This window comes from Coturnix japonica, chromosome Z (assembly GCF_054131305.1).
Source record: "Coturnix japonica strain WE chromosome Z, WE-NBRP24, whole genome shotgun sequence".
Taxonomy (NCBI): domain Eukaryota; kingdom Metazoa; phylum Chordata; class Aves; order Galliformes; family Phasianidae; genus Coturnix; species Coturnix japonica.
The window spans coordinates 46803258-46822644 of NC_140702.1; the positions used below are offsets into that span (position 1 = coordinate 46803258).

At 36.3% G+C, this 19387-nt stretch overlaps 1 protein-coding gene across 4 annotated transcripts in view; it reads right to left on the reverse strand.

Moving 5' to 3' along the window:
• KDM4C (lysine demethylase 4C) overlaps window positions 1–19387 on the reverse strand; it is a 268145-nt gene that overhangs the window by 12509 nt on the left and 236249 nt on the right. For all 4 annotated transcript variants that reach the window (XM_085528382.1, XM_015848974.2, XM_085528383.1 and 1 more), the window contains exons 18-19: window positions 16499–16684; window positions 9121–9291 (exon numbers count right to left, since the gene is read on the reverse strand). In XM_085528382.1, the coding sequence (XP_085384508.1) occupies window positions 9121–9291; window positions 16499–16684 (357 nt within the window). The remainder of the gene's footprint in view (window positions 1–9120; window positions 9292–16498; window positions 16685–19387) is intronic.

Here is a 19387-nt window from a genome sequence, read left to right on the forward strand (position 1 = left end):
TTGCAAATTTACACACACTGTTAAGATCAAACTGTGAAACAGAAACTGTCCATCTCTTACCGCCTCCTTCATACTTCAATCCACAAGAATGTCTCAGACTTTAATATCAACCTTTCTCTATCAACTATTTGTACGGAGAAAGCCAATATAGTATCTCATTTTGAGCTTTTACATTAAAAATTGTCTGGTTTCTAAAAAAATAATTTGAAATTTATCCATAGTCTCCAGAAGTTGATAACCAACACTTCTGCACTCTTTTTCTGGAGGAACTGAAATTTATTTCATAGCAAAATAGGCATTAATCATAGAATTTTAGAAACTTCAGTGGAAACTGCTACTTCTGACAACAGACAAAGCATGCTCACTACATCTCACTTCAACTGATAAGACTTCAGATGGATTTCTCATTCCCAGAATCACAACATGAAAAAAGTATGAACATTCTTAGCCTAACCATTGGGCTACTGCACAAAAATCATGTTGCCACTGACTCTAGTTAATCCTACCTAAATTCTCCCCTTTCAAATTACAAACTGAATTTAATTTACTAACCCAATTCATTGCTGCTGGGATACCTGCCATGAGATATATTGCTCTTTGCACTAATATGTGAAGACTGTTTGAACAGGAAAGGATGCAGAGGAACTGAACGTGCAGTGAACAAGCTGTCATTACAAGTTAGCTACTGCTGTACAAACTCGAGAGAGAACACGGCTTCCGGGACAGAGTAGGAAAGGTACCTTCCCTGTACCTCAGCTCAGTCCTGACATCAGAGCTGAAATGTCCCCAAGGCCATTCTGCAAAGACATTTAATACAAGTTGTCTCCTCTGCTTATGTTATTTCAGCTAACATTAACTTTCAACTTTAGTGCTAGTGATTAAGCTTCCACAGTCATGCTTACCAGTAATTGTTTTATAAGGAGCACAACCAATGTGATTACAACAGCACCTCTGATTTAGAGAAGCTTGTCATACAGACAAATAACATACTGCAGCTGAAAACAGTGAATATATCTACCAACACTATTAAAGCGGAAGTGAAGACAAAGAACTGTAGAAACTCTCTGAAATCAACTGCTGATGTCAAAGACTGTCAAACTGTTTTTCTTTGAGAAACTGATAGTATACAGTACTCATGCAAATTTTTAGAAACACAAAATTAGGTTTCATACGTTCCAAGACAATTTGAATGAAAAGGATAGTGGTAGCTAATTTGCCACAGTCAGAATTTTATCTAAACAGGAACAGCAATTTACACAGTGCATTAGCATTTGAAAGAGCAGGCCTGATTCCCAGGAGTGCAATTCTCGTTTTGAATTGGTATAAATTCAATGAAATCACCAGATTAACAGAATAGTTACTGTAATTCAACAAATTTAGCATTGGATCACAGACTGCATAGTATAAAAATACTTTGAACTCATGCATATTATGTTGTCCTTAAAATGTTGCTGATTCTTCTCTTACAAAGTGAGTATATTTTTTCACCAAAGGGAAACTAGAAGTCAAACTGAATCACTCATTCCTTAGTACATCAATTATTTTTTTTTAAATTTTATATGCAGCTTAGAAATGTACTATTTCAGCTATTACATAGTTGTTCAGCAATTACACAAATTCATGAATAATGCTAAATGGGAGATACAGAATTGCCCAAAAGACTGTAATTCTAGCCTCTGGTACAGAAAACAGCTCAGGATGTCCATGATGTTACTGGGCATACAAATATAGTGCAAAATAAAGGATAATAAGGAAGTCTTACTGTGGGGTTCAAATTGCTCTATGAAACAAAACTCATTGTCTCATAAGAGCAGTGTGAAGGTGAAATTGGCAAGCACATCAGGGTGTCTGACTCACTGTGCTTGACTGAAGTACATGGTCTCCTTTGTGTAGTGGAGAAACCTTGCAACAGTTACATGAATCCTACCATATCCACCTACTTTCCTAGCCACACATATTATATATATTACAGAATCACAAAATGGTCCAACAGCTTTGCTCAAGCAGGTAAACCCAGAGAAGGGTGCCCAGGACCATGTCCAGGCAGTTTTGAAGACCTCCGAAGTGGGAGACCCCATAACCTCTCAGTACAGCCTCTGGCATTGCTCAGTCAACCCCAAATCAAAAATGAAAAATTGAAGTGTAATGTTTCCTGAGGTTCAGGAGGGGCCCCTTGCATTTCAGTTTGTGCTCACTGCCTCTTCTCTGGTCACTAGGCACCACTGCAAAGAGCCTGGCTCTCTCTGCATACTTCAGGTACTCACATACATCTACAAAACTGCCCTGAGCCTTCTATTCTCTAGGCTGAACAGTTCCAGCTCTCCCAGTCTTCCATTACGGAAAAACTGCTCATCATCCCAGTGACCTTTTGTTGTACTCTCCCCAGTATGTTCATTTCTCACTTTCCCTGGGAGGCACACAAATGGAGACAAGTAAGGATCTAAAGGCTCAAGCTTCCTAGTAAATCTACTGAACTCAGAGGACTATGAGGATTTTATATTCTATTCCAGCCATTATTTTCTCCATTATAACACAAATGGCAAGGTGGGAAATAATCTACTTCTGAAATATACAACAAATAGTGTAAATTGCCAGATATGAAAATCCTACAGTTATTGGTTACCTCAGAAAAAAGACGGAAAGGCAAATAATGCTGCTTCCTCATCCTAAATACCCACTTGATCTGCAATTCCTATCTGACTCCAGATATTTTATTGTGCTCCACACGCTCAATATGGTAGATTTCATCATGCTGCTGGATATGGACAGGCACTCACTTTTGCAAACGCAATAAACATCTCAATGAATTTCTGTTTCTCAGCTGCTTCACTGCAAAGTTAGCCATTTAATCTTAAACCACAAAGTAGTAGATTATCTTCCATTTTGTTTCTTCTGCTCAGCTGTGGCATTACCATCAATTCATGTAAGTTCTGTATTGATAAGGTTCTGTAAAGCACTGTGTCAGGAAGTGGAACAGACATTACATATAGGAAAATGTATAAAGATAATACTTACACTTTAAGGTTAAATTTGCTCTTACTCTATACTGTATTCAATTCTTATGCTTACCTATAATCTTTCTACTGTAACAGGAAACAGAAAAAGCAAAAACTGCAGAAAAAAACACTTCTGTTTTCAATTATAAAATGAAAATATCTCAGTTAAATCAATACAGTTATAGTACTGTACAACAAATTTCATGTTGGAAATAAGCTACTGCATTTTTTAATGCTCTGCAGCTTCAAGAGTTACAAGACAGAATGATAGCCTCCACTTGAAAGGTACTCTTTTAGTGTTCCAAAGAGTTTGATTTCAGCTTACTAAAACCACAGCACTAAAAACAGAAATTCATTACTGTTAGTATTCAGAAGAGACAAATAATGACTTGTATGTGTAAAGCATAGCATAATCTGTATCAGTGCTTGCAAATCAAGTGCAAAAATTCACAATAAAAAAGTGTAAAAAAAGTGACATCCGTTTTTCAGAACAAAGATACACACGTACACATGTAATGTTCTGACATATTTTTAACGGATTTAAAACAAAAAAAGAATCCAAAAGAGAAACCCAAATTTCCTCCTGAGAGATGGTTCACATGACTTTCAAATGTACTTTCCAGAATTTTTCAGCCAAATTTCACACTGTAAAAACTGCCGAGTAGTAAGTTTACCTATAAAGCAGACATGTTTACAGTGCTAACAATATATGTATATAATTGAACAAGCTGAACATGAGTAGTGCAGCATTTAGCTCAATGTTGTTTTAAAATCTTAAAGTCGCTAAACCCATTGTAATTAATTGTATCTCTTTTCCTACATCGTTCATCTACTTCTGAGTAATTTCTGACTACATTTATACCAAATATGATTTATCCTCTTGTTCTCTAACCTTTATGTTCTCAGACATTGCTGGTGCTGGTGATACTGGAGAACATCCAAAGTATCTGAAGACTGAATGAGTATCAATTCAAATGTTTTAATTTCCTTATCCACTGTACAGTTAAATGTCAGCATAATAAAAGTGAACAATATTTTATTATTTTCCATCAGAAATCTAGTGGATCTTTTGCAGATAAGAAGAAGGTATGGAATACTGTTTAAGGATTTGAACAGGAAGGCAAGAGAGGTAAAAAGAGAAAGGAAACCCAGAAAAGAAACTACTTTAAACCAGTCAGGAGTTCTGTCAATAACGCCAGACAAGGGGAAAAAAGTTACACAAGCCCGTTCTGTAAGACACAGCATCCTTATGAGATTCCCAGGGGCCAGAAACAAGTCCTCTACTTTTCTGTCTATACGGACATCAACACACTGTCAACACACTATTTCCAAATGTCAGTTTGCAAAGAAGCACACTGTTTCAAAATAAGTAGCCACACACCTACTAGCAAACAGAAATTGAGAAGCTTATTAAGTGTCCACACTTAATCAGTCTGCAGTCCTGCAGACATAATCTTGAGCTCTGAATCTCTATGTCTGATCTTCATATATTTCTTCCTAATTGTTCTTTCCTTCCACAGGCCTTATTTTCCAACAGATTCAGAAATGAAGGAAAAAACCCTTTTTTGCCTGAACTATCACAGCATTTATAGCACCACTGAAAGCCACTTGTCACAGACAGATAATGTCAGTAGTAAAGAAGTAAGACTTTTGTCTTGAAGCTGTATGCCAAGCACTGACATTCAAAGGCCCCAAACCACTACCTTTTTCCCTACACATGCAAAAAATCTCACCAACATAACAGCACACTGCAGTTTTAAATTGATGTTCCCTTCAGCCTGCCTGTAGAGGAAATAATTTCTGAAGAACTGCCCAGCTAAATCCCATTGGTTCTGTATCTCAAAGGAGGATGAAGCGAATTTGCTCTGTCTCTCAGCAGCCTTATAATAACATCCTCAGGACAATCTGTATTCGTACCCCTACACTATGCTATGCCACAATCAGTTCACCTCGTCTTGGGCAACTTCCAAGATAACAGATGCCTATGCAACTTCAGACCCCTGGAAGACATATAAGCTGGAAAGGATCATTCAGAATATCAGTCAGCCCGTATTCAGCAAGAAAGAAAAGATAATTGGCAAGCCTATGCGCACAGTATATGTATACACTGAAGTGTGGGTCATGAGATACTGAAGCTTTCATTTCATAATTTTGCAGAGGTGTAAAGTGAGCATTTGTCAGCAGGGACTGAGGTAGAGAATTGCAAAGAAAGTCTCTGACTGAGAAAAGTCTTTTTTTAAATAGCTTCTCAAATTACATTGCTATTATTCTGGCAGGTCTTCCTTCAAATACTAGTAACTAAAATGAGCTCAGATTTATTACAAAGAAAGGAGAAGATAATAACTTTGGGTTCTGTGAAGTTTCTGCGCACACTGTGAAAAGTTGTAGCCTTCTTGGTAATTTCAGTGATGTACTTCAGCTGTCAGAGTTCTAAATAGTCCTGTTCCTCCCTTTTCTGATAATGGTGATTTTAAAGTATTGACAGACACAAAGAGATAGACCGTAATCTACACTGTCCTCCTGACAGCAAAGGCTCTATTGGTTGTGCTACTGAAAGAAGATACTTAAATTAGTATCAGCATAACTCTGCTGATTAAAGTTAAGGATTCCAGGTATCATTGTAGGTGTGTCAGAAAACAGTGTCAGACTCAAAACATACAAATCAAGCTACGTGTTGGATAAACCAACTAGACATGCAAACCATCCTTGTTCCTGCTTCCAACAGGTGCTATCTTAAAATGCATTTAAACAATTTTTTAGTAGTAAAATTATGGCATTTTATTAAGACACGAGGAATCTATCCTAATGTGGTCTGAAAATCAAACTCATGGACTCCTGAATATATATCTCCAAACAGCTGATCATATACACCTTGCTTCCACATCCCTGATCTTCATACCTGCTGAACACTTACAGGAGCATTCCATCAGCTGAAAGAGCATTTAGGATGTGTCAGGGTTTTGGCTGGTAGAGATCATTTCTGACACAGAGGCTCATACGATGTTCTCCTTCGGATTTTTTTATGAAAAAAGTGCCAATCACACAGCCACGTAAGAGCTGTTGCAGAGCGCTCCTTCTACAGAGCCAAGGATGTTTCTGCTTCTTAGGCTCTACTTCATGCCAGGATGCTGGAAGTGCACAAGAAGTTGGGAGGAGACTCATCCGGGACTGCTGGCCCAAACTGACCAAGCGGATACTCCATAACACCCAATGCCAAGCTCTGCAACAAAAGCTGGGCTGCAGAAGGAAGAATGAGGGCATATTGCGAGTGGCAGTGTTTGTCTTCCCAATAAATTTACATGTGATGAGCCCTGCTTCCCTAGAAATGCCTGAGTATCTATCTGCCTGCCTGTGGGAAGCAGTGAATTAATTTTGTGGCTTGTTTTACTTCTGCACACAGCTTTTGCTTTACTTGGTAAACTCTATCTTATCCTATGACTTTTCACACTTCTGCCCTTTCAATTCCCTTCCCAATCCCCTGTGGGGATTTTTCTTCATGTAAAAGAACTGAGCAGGCTGAAGACCTGAGACATTTCCTGATGTGGAATTAATACACAAACATCTGTGTAGCATATAGATCTGTCCTGTTGAACTGGACAAAATACCTCCTGGTGCTGAACTAGCAGCTGTGTGACAAGCTAGAGTACACCAGTCCTTCAAGAAGCAGCAAGTGGCATACTTGCTGTTTCTCGGAAGCAGTAACTGGACTGCAGCATATGCGTTCCACCCTTGCATGTTGACTTGGTTAAGGTAACTGCCACAGCTGCCATCTAACATCCTTTAAGATGTCATATACTATCCCTTCACTGCAGTCCTTATGTCATTTAAAGAAAAAGCTGTCCCACTGTTTCTGCCAGAAAATGTGTAGCTGTAGACACTACTTTGCACCCTCTAACACTTAACAGATAGAGGGAAAGCTGGCTTCTTTGCACACCAAAAATGCTGTCTAATTGGTTTCAACACTGTAATTGAGGAGTGATTATTCAAAGAAATTCTGACAAGGCAGAAATCAAATACAGTACAAGAAATAGTTTAAAATAAAATGAATCTATATTGCTACACCTATATATCTAACACCTACAACTAATAAATCCTGATCTATGTAGTAAACGTGGATGCAAACAGTAAAAAATACATATGAGAACAGAACAAAGCACACCTTGCTTTGGAAGTTATTGAATGCTTACATGCGAACAGTTTCAAGAAGCTTTGAGACTGAAATTTCCCTGCTCCCCGTTTTCCTTCTTAAAAATAAATCACTGTGTCTGAACACTGGAATTGTGGTCTATTGTGAGCTGAGCTGAAATTATGTAGAGGATTCAGCACATAGTGGAAAAGCAGAAAGCTGCTGCTATCTTTGTGAGCTAGTTGAAAAGTGAAAACAGATTAGAAAAATAAGTTTTTCAATAGGCAGCAACATTGCTTTCACACCAGATTTGATGAATAAGTCCTCCCGGCGGCACTAACACCTGATACGCACATTGCATGGATTAGCAAGTTTTAGTCCAGGCAGAAGAAAAAACATTTTTTTTTTCTCCCTTCCAGTAACGGCTGCAGGTATATTATCTAATGAAAACACAACAAGATTTCTCTAAGGAATGTGAAATTCGTTTGGTGTTTCCATCAAACAATTATATGTTGTTCATCCACTATCTAGGAAGCACTGAGGCATATCCAGACCTGATTACATTTATTCTTAGCTCGAGATCAGAATACCCCACCAGGGTGGCAAGCAGTTTCTCATCTCTGCCATACCACGATGCAGGCATACACAAAAGAAGGGTTTCTAATAACAATACAGCCACATCTGCTTAATATCTTGATCATCCTAAATCAAAGTTTGATCATTAGTAGAGCCTTTCAGAGTGTTTCAAATTAAAGGATAAATTTTCAAAGACACGTAGCAGGGAATTGCAAAATGTTTTCTATTAACAGCAGTGGGAGGTAAACAGCTCAATCCCCATATACTGCTCTGAAATGTACCCTTTCAAAATGCCATATTTTAAAAGGCAGATGACTTTTCAATAACTATGAAGCTTCTAACAACAACAGTATCATTTGCACTGATGCTATCTGTCAGCTAATGCTACCTCCAGGAAAACATTAAGCCTCAAGAAAACAGAACAGCTCAAAGACATCTTTGCAGTAGAGGAGTACAGAGGAGCCCCTGCTAAGGGTTGTGCCTCTGGAGCATATACTAATCAAGTATATATTCTTATGCACTGGTGTGTATGCCAGAATTTCCAACTCTGCACAGGGCAAAGTAAAACCAGTTTGGCAACACAAAGCACTTCTGCAAGCCATGTACCCTGGGGGCACTAACTTCTACAGGTTTATCTGTAGGTACAGCAGATAATAAGCTCAGCATAAAAAAGCCTCAGAAATGCATGAAGGTTAAAAAAAGATCAGTCATATGGCAGCACAATCACCATGAAGCACCTGATGAACAGAACAAGTGTTATCATCCTATCTACTCAATGTAAATGATGAAGGAAAATGAACATATTCACAATTGTTTGCAAATTCTGTTCAGATCCACTAATTTTACAATGTGGTCCTTAACAGTTCTGAAAAACATGGCAGTTTATATAAGTGCATCAGGGAAATAAAAAACTGCTTTTTGGAAATGAAGTAAACTACACATTTTCCTCCCTTATGGTTTTTTTCATTAATAATGTAATCGCACAAGCTAAACATCAGAAGGTGTAAACAAGTTGTTAGAACTGATTCATGAGAGCTATTCTTCTCATTACAGCAAGATTTTTCTATTCAGCAAGGAATTTTTACAAGTTATCTCTGAGAGACAGATAAGGATACATGGAATTCCCTCTCTCATCTCCTTTATTAAATACATATTTCTTATTTAATTAAAAGGCTTTGTAAGATTACTTCTGATACATTTGGTCCAATGGCAAAGACTAATTAGAACAACCACAATTTGGAAGCCCATTAGAAAAGAATCAATCTCAGCAGCAAAAGTAACAAACATAAACCGAACATTACAAGTTATCTCCTCAAGGTCCAAAGAAGTAGTTCAAGATGTTCCAACTCTTCAAAAACAAAAGGTGAATAGCAAAACAAATCAACCCCTCAAAAAAGAAAGGTTATCTAAGAAGGTACTTACCACAATGTCTTCAGGAAAAGTATCCCGACTAAAAGAGCCATCATCAAACATGACCTCATAGAAAAGCTGTGATGTCACTTCAATGACTCTGCAGCTGTAGTATCTCGTATTTCTATGTTTCGCAATGACTGTCTGCCCAACTGTAATGGTCTTCTCACATGCTTTGGTTCTCTTGAGAAAATTGGAAGTACTCATCAGAATTGTATCAATGTTAAAACTTTAAATGAAAAATAGCACTCAATTAAAAAAAAACTTTAAATGTAAAATTGCTCCTTTCTATCATAATCACACAAATTTAACAAAGTATTTCATTTCATGAGAAAACAAACAGCACCTCAAGAATAACAAATTACAGCAGTCAAAAATATATCAGCAATTTGTACCTTCTCACCATTCCAAAGCAGAGAAAGAATATTAATTAACAGAATTTGTACATTTTCTTTGAAGTTCTTGAAACATGGCAAAGTTAGCCTTTGGTCTTGCATTGTTTTAGAAGGTTTTTGTTTTTTTTTAAGTATTTTATTGCGACATGATTTCTCATATTTACTTTGCTATTTTCTGAATGGAATAAAAAAATGTAATGCATCTTCAACTAATGGCAGAGCTGCCTACAGGAGTTTATCTGAGGGACTTCTTAACTAATACTGTACAGAACATTTACTTGAAGACTTCAGACAGCATTGATCACTCTTTACTTACTCAATTAGTGTATCAGTACCCATCACTTTTTCTCATTTCTCACTCAATAGAGCTACTTACATCTATCAGAACTATGGTAGTGTTGATAAAGTATGCAAAAAATCTACATCAATAACTGTTTTTAATGGCTTTTAAAAATAAAGGAAGAATAGAACCTAGTAAGTCAACAAATGCTCAGCAGTTCACATGGTGCTGACAGTTGTTAAGCATCGACTTCCAACTGAAGTATACCCAGGAACTTTCCACTTAAAAAGCAATGTTCTTTACCAGGAAGAAACATACAGGTTGCCTTTTATTTATTTCCATGGAAAATACAACAGACACAAAGGGCACAGAAACACTGTTTAATAGAGCCTCTGGTCAAACACAGATCTTCTTCCCTGCAATTTTGACTGTCCATTCATTACCTCACAAAGGTCCTTTTCTTTAAGCAAGACAAACTAATTGTGATTTTAGCTATATATACTACCAGTAGAATACACAAAGACAAGGGGCAACTGCAATAGCATATGGAAAGCACTGACTATTTTTATTAGAAATGCTTACATAAGCAGATTGAAAAAATCTTACGACATTTGCTACTGATTTACCTAAAACTGCTTTCCAAACCTTCAGAGGCAATGTATTTCTCAATAAATACAGAAATATAAAAGTGCCCCTGGAGAATCTGGAAAATGGATTTTATAGCATTAATATCAAAGAGAGAACAACACATCACCAGTACTTTATGTTAGGTTCCAAACATCCATAGTAGTGTCAGTGCACCCAGGGAAAAAGAAATAATTGACATCTCCCACTTTTGTGGAGTCCGTAGACACTATCATGCCTCTTTCTTGCACCAGTTTAAACTTCTCTGCTTCTATAAACCAAATCGGAGTATCCTGTGCCATTTCTGGAGACAGTGCACTAAATCTTTGTGTGTCAGAACTCTGCCTAACATAAGCATTTGAAAGATTTAGCTGAGCTCACCTCAGAGAAAAAAATCCAATAACGTTTCTAAAGTTTACTTCAAAATAGTGTTTTGATCATATATGTGAAGTATTAAACAATTTACCTGGATATTCCATTTTATATTGCTACTTATGTAGTTAATTCTGTTACTTAGTTTAACTGCAGAGGAGCAGATGACGGAAGAGACCATTTACTGAGGTTGCCACAGGAGTGCTAACATGTCAGCTAGCACTTCTTATCCAACCTTGAAACACAAATGCCCATCTACCAAACAATTCTTGAATTCAGTCTATTCAGTTACTTGAAAGAAATCGGAATCACAGTGGAGAGTATTAATTCAGGCACTCTTATGAGTAAACTGAAAGTAGAAGTTTAAGATTACACTACTATAATATAAGAAAAATATCCTTGTTATAAGGTTTAAATGTATTAAACATTGAAAATGGAACTCTTTTGACGATGGACTGGCAAAATACAGTGTGTAAAGAGACAATACAGGTTTACATATGACAAAAAATATTCAGAGGAAAAATGCCAAAGCTCGTTAGAAGAAGTAAGAATGAAAAAGAAATGCATCTTAGCTCAAGGAGATTATTTTTTTCTCTGTTAACTTGCTAGAATTCTTGATTTATTTTCCAGAAAAAAATATTGACAAGCACACTCCAACGACATATTGCATGTCCCAGAAAACATTTCCTGTCAGAAAATCCTCAGAATTTATTGATGTTAAGAATGTCGTTTTTGATCAGAAAGAACAGTTGTTATGTAAGTCTATGAGATTAAAGGAACAGCTGTGGTAGTTACCAGATTATTGAGAAAGCTGTAGTTTAAAAAGCATGATTTTAACACTACCTAAGCCAAGGATGAACTAAGATAGGAGCAGATACACAGAGAACAATGAGATGCATTTTAAAAAAAAGTTTACCTCTCCTTCTGTCTGCAAACCTCAGAAAGACAAGAAGAAAAAGGACTTTCTCCTGCTTTTTCTGTATGCCAGGACTCAAAAATCTTATTAAAAAAAAAATATGTATGTATGCATATGTTTATTAGATACTAACAGCTGGCTAGCCTATAATGGATATCCAAACATCTAGATACCCTCCCTGACTACAGTTTATAGAGGCAGACCTTTAAAATTCTTATTTAAATACAGTAAAGATTTATTTGATACAGAAATGAACATGAGAAACATGATTCTCCCATCAGCATTTTCTGCTCACTCCTCAGAACTGCAATTTGGGCACAGAAATGATGCATGACATTTCAAAAAATATGCCACTTCATGATTTTTGACTCATCTGTCCTTCCTATGGCATGCTTCTAGTCTCCTGAAAATGTTGAAGCTGGCAGTAGTTAGCAGACAGAGGCAATGACCATTGTATTCTCACGTATTCAACAAAAAAAAAGGTTCTACAGTTACCCCCTTACAGTATACTTTCCTCCACTGTATGAGATGATAAAAACTGTCCAGTAATAGCAAATGATAATTTAAAGCAGATCAGAGGCAAGCATGTAACTGAGGCTGTCTAGATACCTCTTCTGATCACCTTTTCAAAATGAAATATCACAGATGGATACGTTTGCTTCCAGCTGACTTTCTCTGACCTTCAGTGCTGTTTTTGCTAATCTTGTATAAATTCTTCAGTGTTTTTTCCCCAACACTACTGTCACATATAATGTCTTTTACTCATTTTCTTGTGTATAACAGAGGTTTTAATCAAAATAAGTCCTGTGGACCATTTATTCTCATCTGTAACTCCAAATGTTCTGGCAATCCGATGACAAAAAGATGTGAAGGATACATTTCATACAGAGAAATAAACATGGTTTGACCATGGAAAATTCAAAAAACACAACCCACTGTCTGTAGGCAGCAAATGACGGGGCACTGTTGGCATACTTGCACTCCAATTTACAAGCACAAATTAATATAGAATGCAACAGGACAAATTCAAACCATTCTGTATAAAACTGCTTTTCTGCTACTACCTTCAACAAATACAAGATATATACTTAGTTTTGAGACTGTGTGTATCTACATAATGCATTTTTGAAAGTTCATCTCAACATTAGAAAAATCAGATTCATAAAATGTGTGTATTTACTGTGTTTGGCATCACTATCTGGATACAAGAGTAAAGCTTTTCTTTTTGATCATCTTTATGATGGCTTTTCACCAGTAGACTTGCAAGTATTTTCCATGGCTGACATTAAAAGAGCAGTCTAGGAAAAAATACTGTAGATAAAGGAAAATGCAAAGAAGAGTTATGAAAATGTATCAAAGAATGATTTCAACACAATTTGTATGAGATTGCAGCAATGAATTATCTGGATGAAAATTTCACTTCGTCATTGCAGTAAGTGCTTGCCTTAGGTGAAAAAATACATTAATATCAGCAATAATACATTTTAATCTCACATAGTAAGTTTGTGAGTTTCCTGTTGAGCAACTTCCATGATTTACATTACAATACTGCTATAGATATATGCCATAATTTTTCCTGCTCTTTTTGGTTGCTGTGTTTTGTGTTGTTTGTTCTTTTTAAAACTTGAAGGAAGTAGCAATCCAAGATATTCCCTGAGCATTCAGGCACATTTTCACATCTAGAGGTTTTGTTACTGAAACACTGAACAACTGTAATTTTGTTTCCTTGAAATGGAGAGAAATAGCATCTTTGCTTTATGTGGAGTGCTCTGAACTACCAAATACCAGGAGAGATTTGTTCTTGCTGAAAAGAAGACGTATTTGATAACTGCAAAAATTTGCAGAGTGAATCTGCATGTCCCTTGTTCTGTTTGTAAGCAAGGAAATTAAAATAAAATAAAACACTAATTAGAATAAGGATGCATAGTTGTACCTAATAGTGAAGTGCAACATAATGTCTGCATGAAAGGCTAGCTAATAGCTAACAAAGGTATAACAAGAAAAACAATAATAACAAAAATTCCAAACCTTAAAGGCATGAGTAGGTTATTCAAAAGGTAGAATTTAAAACCAATCATAAATAAATCCTTAACACCTTTGCCACAGTCTATTGGACATACAATGGGTTATAAATCAGCTTACAAACTGTTAGTATTGGGGTCTGCAGGGGTGCGCTCTTTAAGAAGAGCCCAGCAGATGCCCCGTGGCAGATCAGAGCTGCTGCCTGTGGGAAGCTCACTTAGATGGATTGGTGCAGGAAGGATGGCACCCTGTGAGAGGGACCTCACACGGAGCAGCAGCAGAGTGTGACCGTGGAGGAGCAGCAGAGACAAAGCATTATGGACTGACCACAGCCTCTATTCCTCATTCCCCCACACTGCTGAGGGGGTAACGAAGAAGAGTATGGATGGAGGCAAAGTGCACTTAGTTTGCTTTTAGTTCTCACTGCTTCACTGTCAGTAACTGGCAGTAACTTAAATTAATCTTCCCCAAGCTAAGTCTGTTTAGCCTGTGTCAGTAATTGGTCAGCAATCTCCCTGCCCTTATCTCAACCCGTGAGTTGTTTCATCCTATTTCCTCTCCTTTTCCTGGTGTGGAGTTGAGGTGAGAGCAGTGTGGTGGGCAGCAAGCAGCCAGCCAGGCTCAACCCACAGCACTCACAGCTAACTGAAGATGATCACAGAAAAACTCTGTTAATAAGATGCTTGATCCTTCCAAACTCAGGTCTGAGGAAAAGCAAACAAAAAAACACACACTATTTTTCCTTCTCTTCAGCACATCTGATGTTCATTTGAGCCAAGTGAAAATAAAACTGCAGATCTGTTTTCGAAAAGGTGAGTTCAGTTTCATTCCAATCACCTTTGAATATCATTCACAAAAAACACTTTAAAACAGCTACAGTTTATTCATGTTTTTTTTCTTTTTGATGCAACCGAATACAGGTATATAAATCACTAAGAATCCGGGGGGAATCCCTCTCACTTTATTACCATTGTGTTGGATGGGACAAGTATGCGTCTAATTTCTAAGCTTTCAAGATAATAGCTATTTTAAAACTTTTTCTTCTCTTCTAGAGAAAGCGTGTGCTAAAATTCAAATGACAGCGCTGAAGTTGGTAATGATTTATATTACACAGATAGTATAAATTCTGCTTAAATGATCTACATATTTTTCATTAATGTTTTGTAGGTATTTTTCTTACAAACTATCATGGATATAGCGTACTGGGAAAAAGAAAAGAAAGTCTGTTTAGGATATATTAACCATTAGTTTTGGCACCATACAAACACAGAAGGAATAATCCATAGCTTCAGCTCATTTAGTATCATAAAAAAGAACAGGTGAAGAAAATAACGTGCCATTTTTGGGGTGAATTAAGGGGTCTCCCAATATAATAAGCAGATACGTTACAGGATGTTTGAAAATCTAAGGGGCTAAAGCATTAGCCACAACAATCATATGAAGTGGATATGAAAGAACATACAGGGACATTTATTTGATCAAGGAATGACTTCCCAGCTACTGATTAATATCTCACTATCTGGAGTAATGCCAACATATCTGAAAAGAAATATAATAAAACATTTAGGAAGAACAACTGTATTCTTACTGGCCATGCTTTGGCCCAGTAATATTCAACTAGTGAGTAACATTTTCTAAACAAGTTAAGGTCTCTAAGTTACCGGTGCAGACAGAAGTTGCAGTTTTCTTGTATTTTAAACCAAACTTATTGCCATTAAAAATGTATTAAGACATAACAGCCATGCAAAACACAATGATTTTGTATGTCTACTTTTTTTGGAAAACAAAAATTTTTGTAACACATAATATTTCTGGGGAAATTTTAAACAGGGCCATATAATTCATTGCCTTTTTATGAACTATCAGCAGACTGAAACTCAGGACTGGCTCATTGCTCTAGTTGGGAGGCATCTTATTATACTTAAAAGGAGATCTTACTCTCCAGTAGTCTTGTTGTTAAGATCAAAAATTCACTGACAGTCTCTTGAAAGAAATGCATGAAATACATGCATTAACTGGACTTATTTCAATTTTCACATCTAAAGGAGATAAAATACATATTTTTTAAAAAGAGTTTGAAACTTGAGAATTTTCAGCTTGTCCAGTGCATTATTTCCTCAGTGTTACCACATTAAGTTCTTCCAGTTTGCTGGGAAAAAAAATACACTTTTAAAGGCCCAAGATACACTGTGAGATTTCTCTCAACTGGAATAAGTAACCATTCATGAAGATGAAAGATATTGAACCTATGAGACAGTAATAACTAATTCTTCTTGTGTCTCATCTACAATACAAAAGGTACTTCTCAGGCTAGAAATAAAAAGATACAGAAATAATATGAATTTTCATGACATGTCACTGTTGCTTTTCCAAATGAAATAATAATTGAGTATTTGCATGGCATTGTTTGGCTGTGGCACAAAGAACTTACATATACACTACATCACTCAATATCTGTGAGAATTTGAAAGGTTCTGTCATCTGTGTATTTTCAATACATTCCACACTAACAAAACAGAGAAGTCAGACATTCATTGTGCTGTCAAAACAACATATTCAACAATGAGTATAACACAAAAATGTTCTTAGCATATCGAGTATTTCTTCTACCAGGTAACATAATGAGAAAAAAATCCTTCAAGATGCAATACTTTTCTTATGCATGGAAATATGTTAGATGGAGCCATTATACATTATGTGGATCCCTTCTTTCTTTTCTCTGAAAACATACTCCAGTTTTGCAATTCTGATGTTTAACATATCATTAAACAAATTCCTTACCACATTTTGGTTGATCTTGTGCCTGAAACAAGTGATGTAGACAACATACGGCCAGTCATCAGGCTCCATCAGCACTCCTGCAGCATGGGCACAGGTCACATGGAAGGAGGCTGGACAGTGTCCATAAGAACACTGAATGCAGGCACCCGAGGTTTTCTTAACTCTTTGTCTGCAGAAAATACATTTCTGTAGAAGCAAAATAAAAGAGAATATTTACCATACTATCACAATTCCACTTGCAACTGCAAGCATCTAAAGGACTAAAAAATTATTTATGCTTCACTGGTTACATTTTGTACCTCATAATGTGCATAGCATAAGAATATACTTTTATGAACTTGGAGGTAACTTTGTAATATGATGATCAATATGTGGTGTTTTTGTTTGTTTTTATGTACACACAATCTGCTTAGATTCTACAGTAAGAAAACTGATAAATAGCCTTATAGAAGTTTAATTTCAAATTCCATACACCACTCTGTAATCAACCCGCACCTCTCATAGTAGGTAAACTGAAAAGCCTTTATATAATTCTGCACAATGTAAGAGTAATATTCAAAAATAAAGAGAGCATTCCCACAGAAAAGCAGGGTGAGACAGGATTTTCAGATACCATTTAACTTAGCCGCCTACTTTGAGGTTGGAATAAGTACATGTATCGACAGACTTTGGAAGATTGTTAATCCAACATGCTTGTGGAGTGGTTTCTACCATCTCCTCAGATAATGTGTTACAGTCATAAATGTATTATTTATATCATGCCTTCACATAATTCCATAGCTGAAGGCTGTTCCCATGTCCCTTTTCATTTTTTCCAGTCTGGCTTTTATTGGTCATGTATTTTAATATGTGGGTAATTATCTAGGCCATAATTCCCCATTTCATTTATAAAAATGTTATGTCAAAACCCTTACTAGTGCCAAGAATACCACATTTATTCCTTCTCCCAGAATGGAGTCTACATCAAAATATTGTCATTAATGCTGTTGATTCAGATTTCTTTCTGGCTCTGCCTCAAGCTTTTAGTCAGTAACCCATCCATATGAAACAAATGAAGGGCTGCATCTGAGGTAAAGTAAATTTGGGAAAATAGCCCACCATGCTATTAAAAAAGAAAAGGCCAATATCTTACCACCAGAATATACTAACAAACATGCTAAATCAAGTAATTACTTTGGTAACTGTGTGATATTGCATACATGAATTACCTTCCGACAATTCTCATCCTGGCTAACAAAGCAACGTTAGCAATTGAACACTCTAAAATTTAGCCCAGCTGTTCCAGAACACAGTAAAAAAAAACTCTACTTAATACAGAAATAGTGAATATAATAATTTGAAAGCATACTGTTAGTTTAGGGATTCCTTCCATGTGTTCTGTATTTGTTAGATACTGATTTTGTCTTCCTACTCTGGGAACAGGATTAAGAATAACTTTATTTTCTACTGTATAATCAATAACTTAAAGCATTTCATATTAATCCAAAGGAAATTCTTCTTTCCAAGTTACTAGGTAATTTTGTTTTATTGGTTATCAATTTCTATATTCTTAAGAAAACTGCAGAAGTTTTACTGTATGAGTTAGCACTTCTTTATTTCAATGGCTTCTGGCACTCGGTGATTGATATTATTATTTCTGTAAGCTCTAGACCTGTCAAGTTCATCAGTCATGCAATGTTCTAGTTCATGCATCACTCTGAACAGAAAAAAATACTTTCAAATTCTGCCTTTACAGCCAAGCCCTGAAAGCCAAGAGCATGAATGGCTTTGCACAAGCAGAAACAAGAGCAGCATTTGACATCTAGTTAAAAGTTTTGCCCACTGTTATCTGAACAGTCCTGATCAGCATGCTATAACAGCAGTAGGTCTGAAAGACTAGTAAGATGACTTCACCATCCACATAAATGTCCCAGGGAGTAACTGATTATGCTGATAACACATTGAGTGTATGTACTCATGTGTATGAAGACATTGTCAGATACATAAAGCAACGGTTTCCTGAAGGAGCTTAAATAATTTTTGGTAGGTACATATTCAGAACTCAGCAAAATGGGAATTCCAGAATGAAAACAGATCTGAAATCTATTATACTTTAATATCATAAAAATACATGGCTCATTTTGCTTCTTTACACAAATTCACAAGTCAGCTTAACCAATATAGCAATGAGAGTGAAGTAAGAAGTGCATTATAAAAACTAATTTTTTCTTTGACAGGGGAAAAAAAAATGCACATCAAACAAAATACAGAGAATGGGGAAATGATAATAAACTGGCATTGAGAAGGAAAATGAGCAGTAACTTAGGGAAGTATGCTACTTCAGGATGCGATAGACTCCTTAAATTTCTGGCTGCACTTGTGTAAGGAACCAAATACACAGATATTACGATGCAGCTGCAAGTTTATTCTTCACATTAAGAAAAATTCAGAATAACTGTCTTCTTTCAGTAAGTACAAGAACAATCATGTCTGATAAACAGTTAACTATTAAATGCATTGTAAGGCAGTGAAAGTAATGCTGTAGATGTACATTAGCTTTACAGAGTGTCTCAGGCCTACACATGAATTTGAAAGAGCACACATATGTACAAATAAAAGGCATATATACCAGCAATTTCACAAGTTGCACTACTGTATCAGGCACCATTTCTTAGAATGGTATTTCTATGGTAAAAATGTATTTCTTACCCTCTCACTTGGGGCTTGCCTGATTACGAATTCAAACAGACTTTTTCATCTTTTGTTCCCATGCTGACATGTTTTTATATTTAGTATAGTCTTTCATGACCAAAGAAAGTGATACAAATGCTTCGTTCTGCTTTGTTTAAAAATATAATCAAGAAAAAAGAAGAGATATGATGCGATCACTGGAAAAGACATCAAAATTCT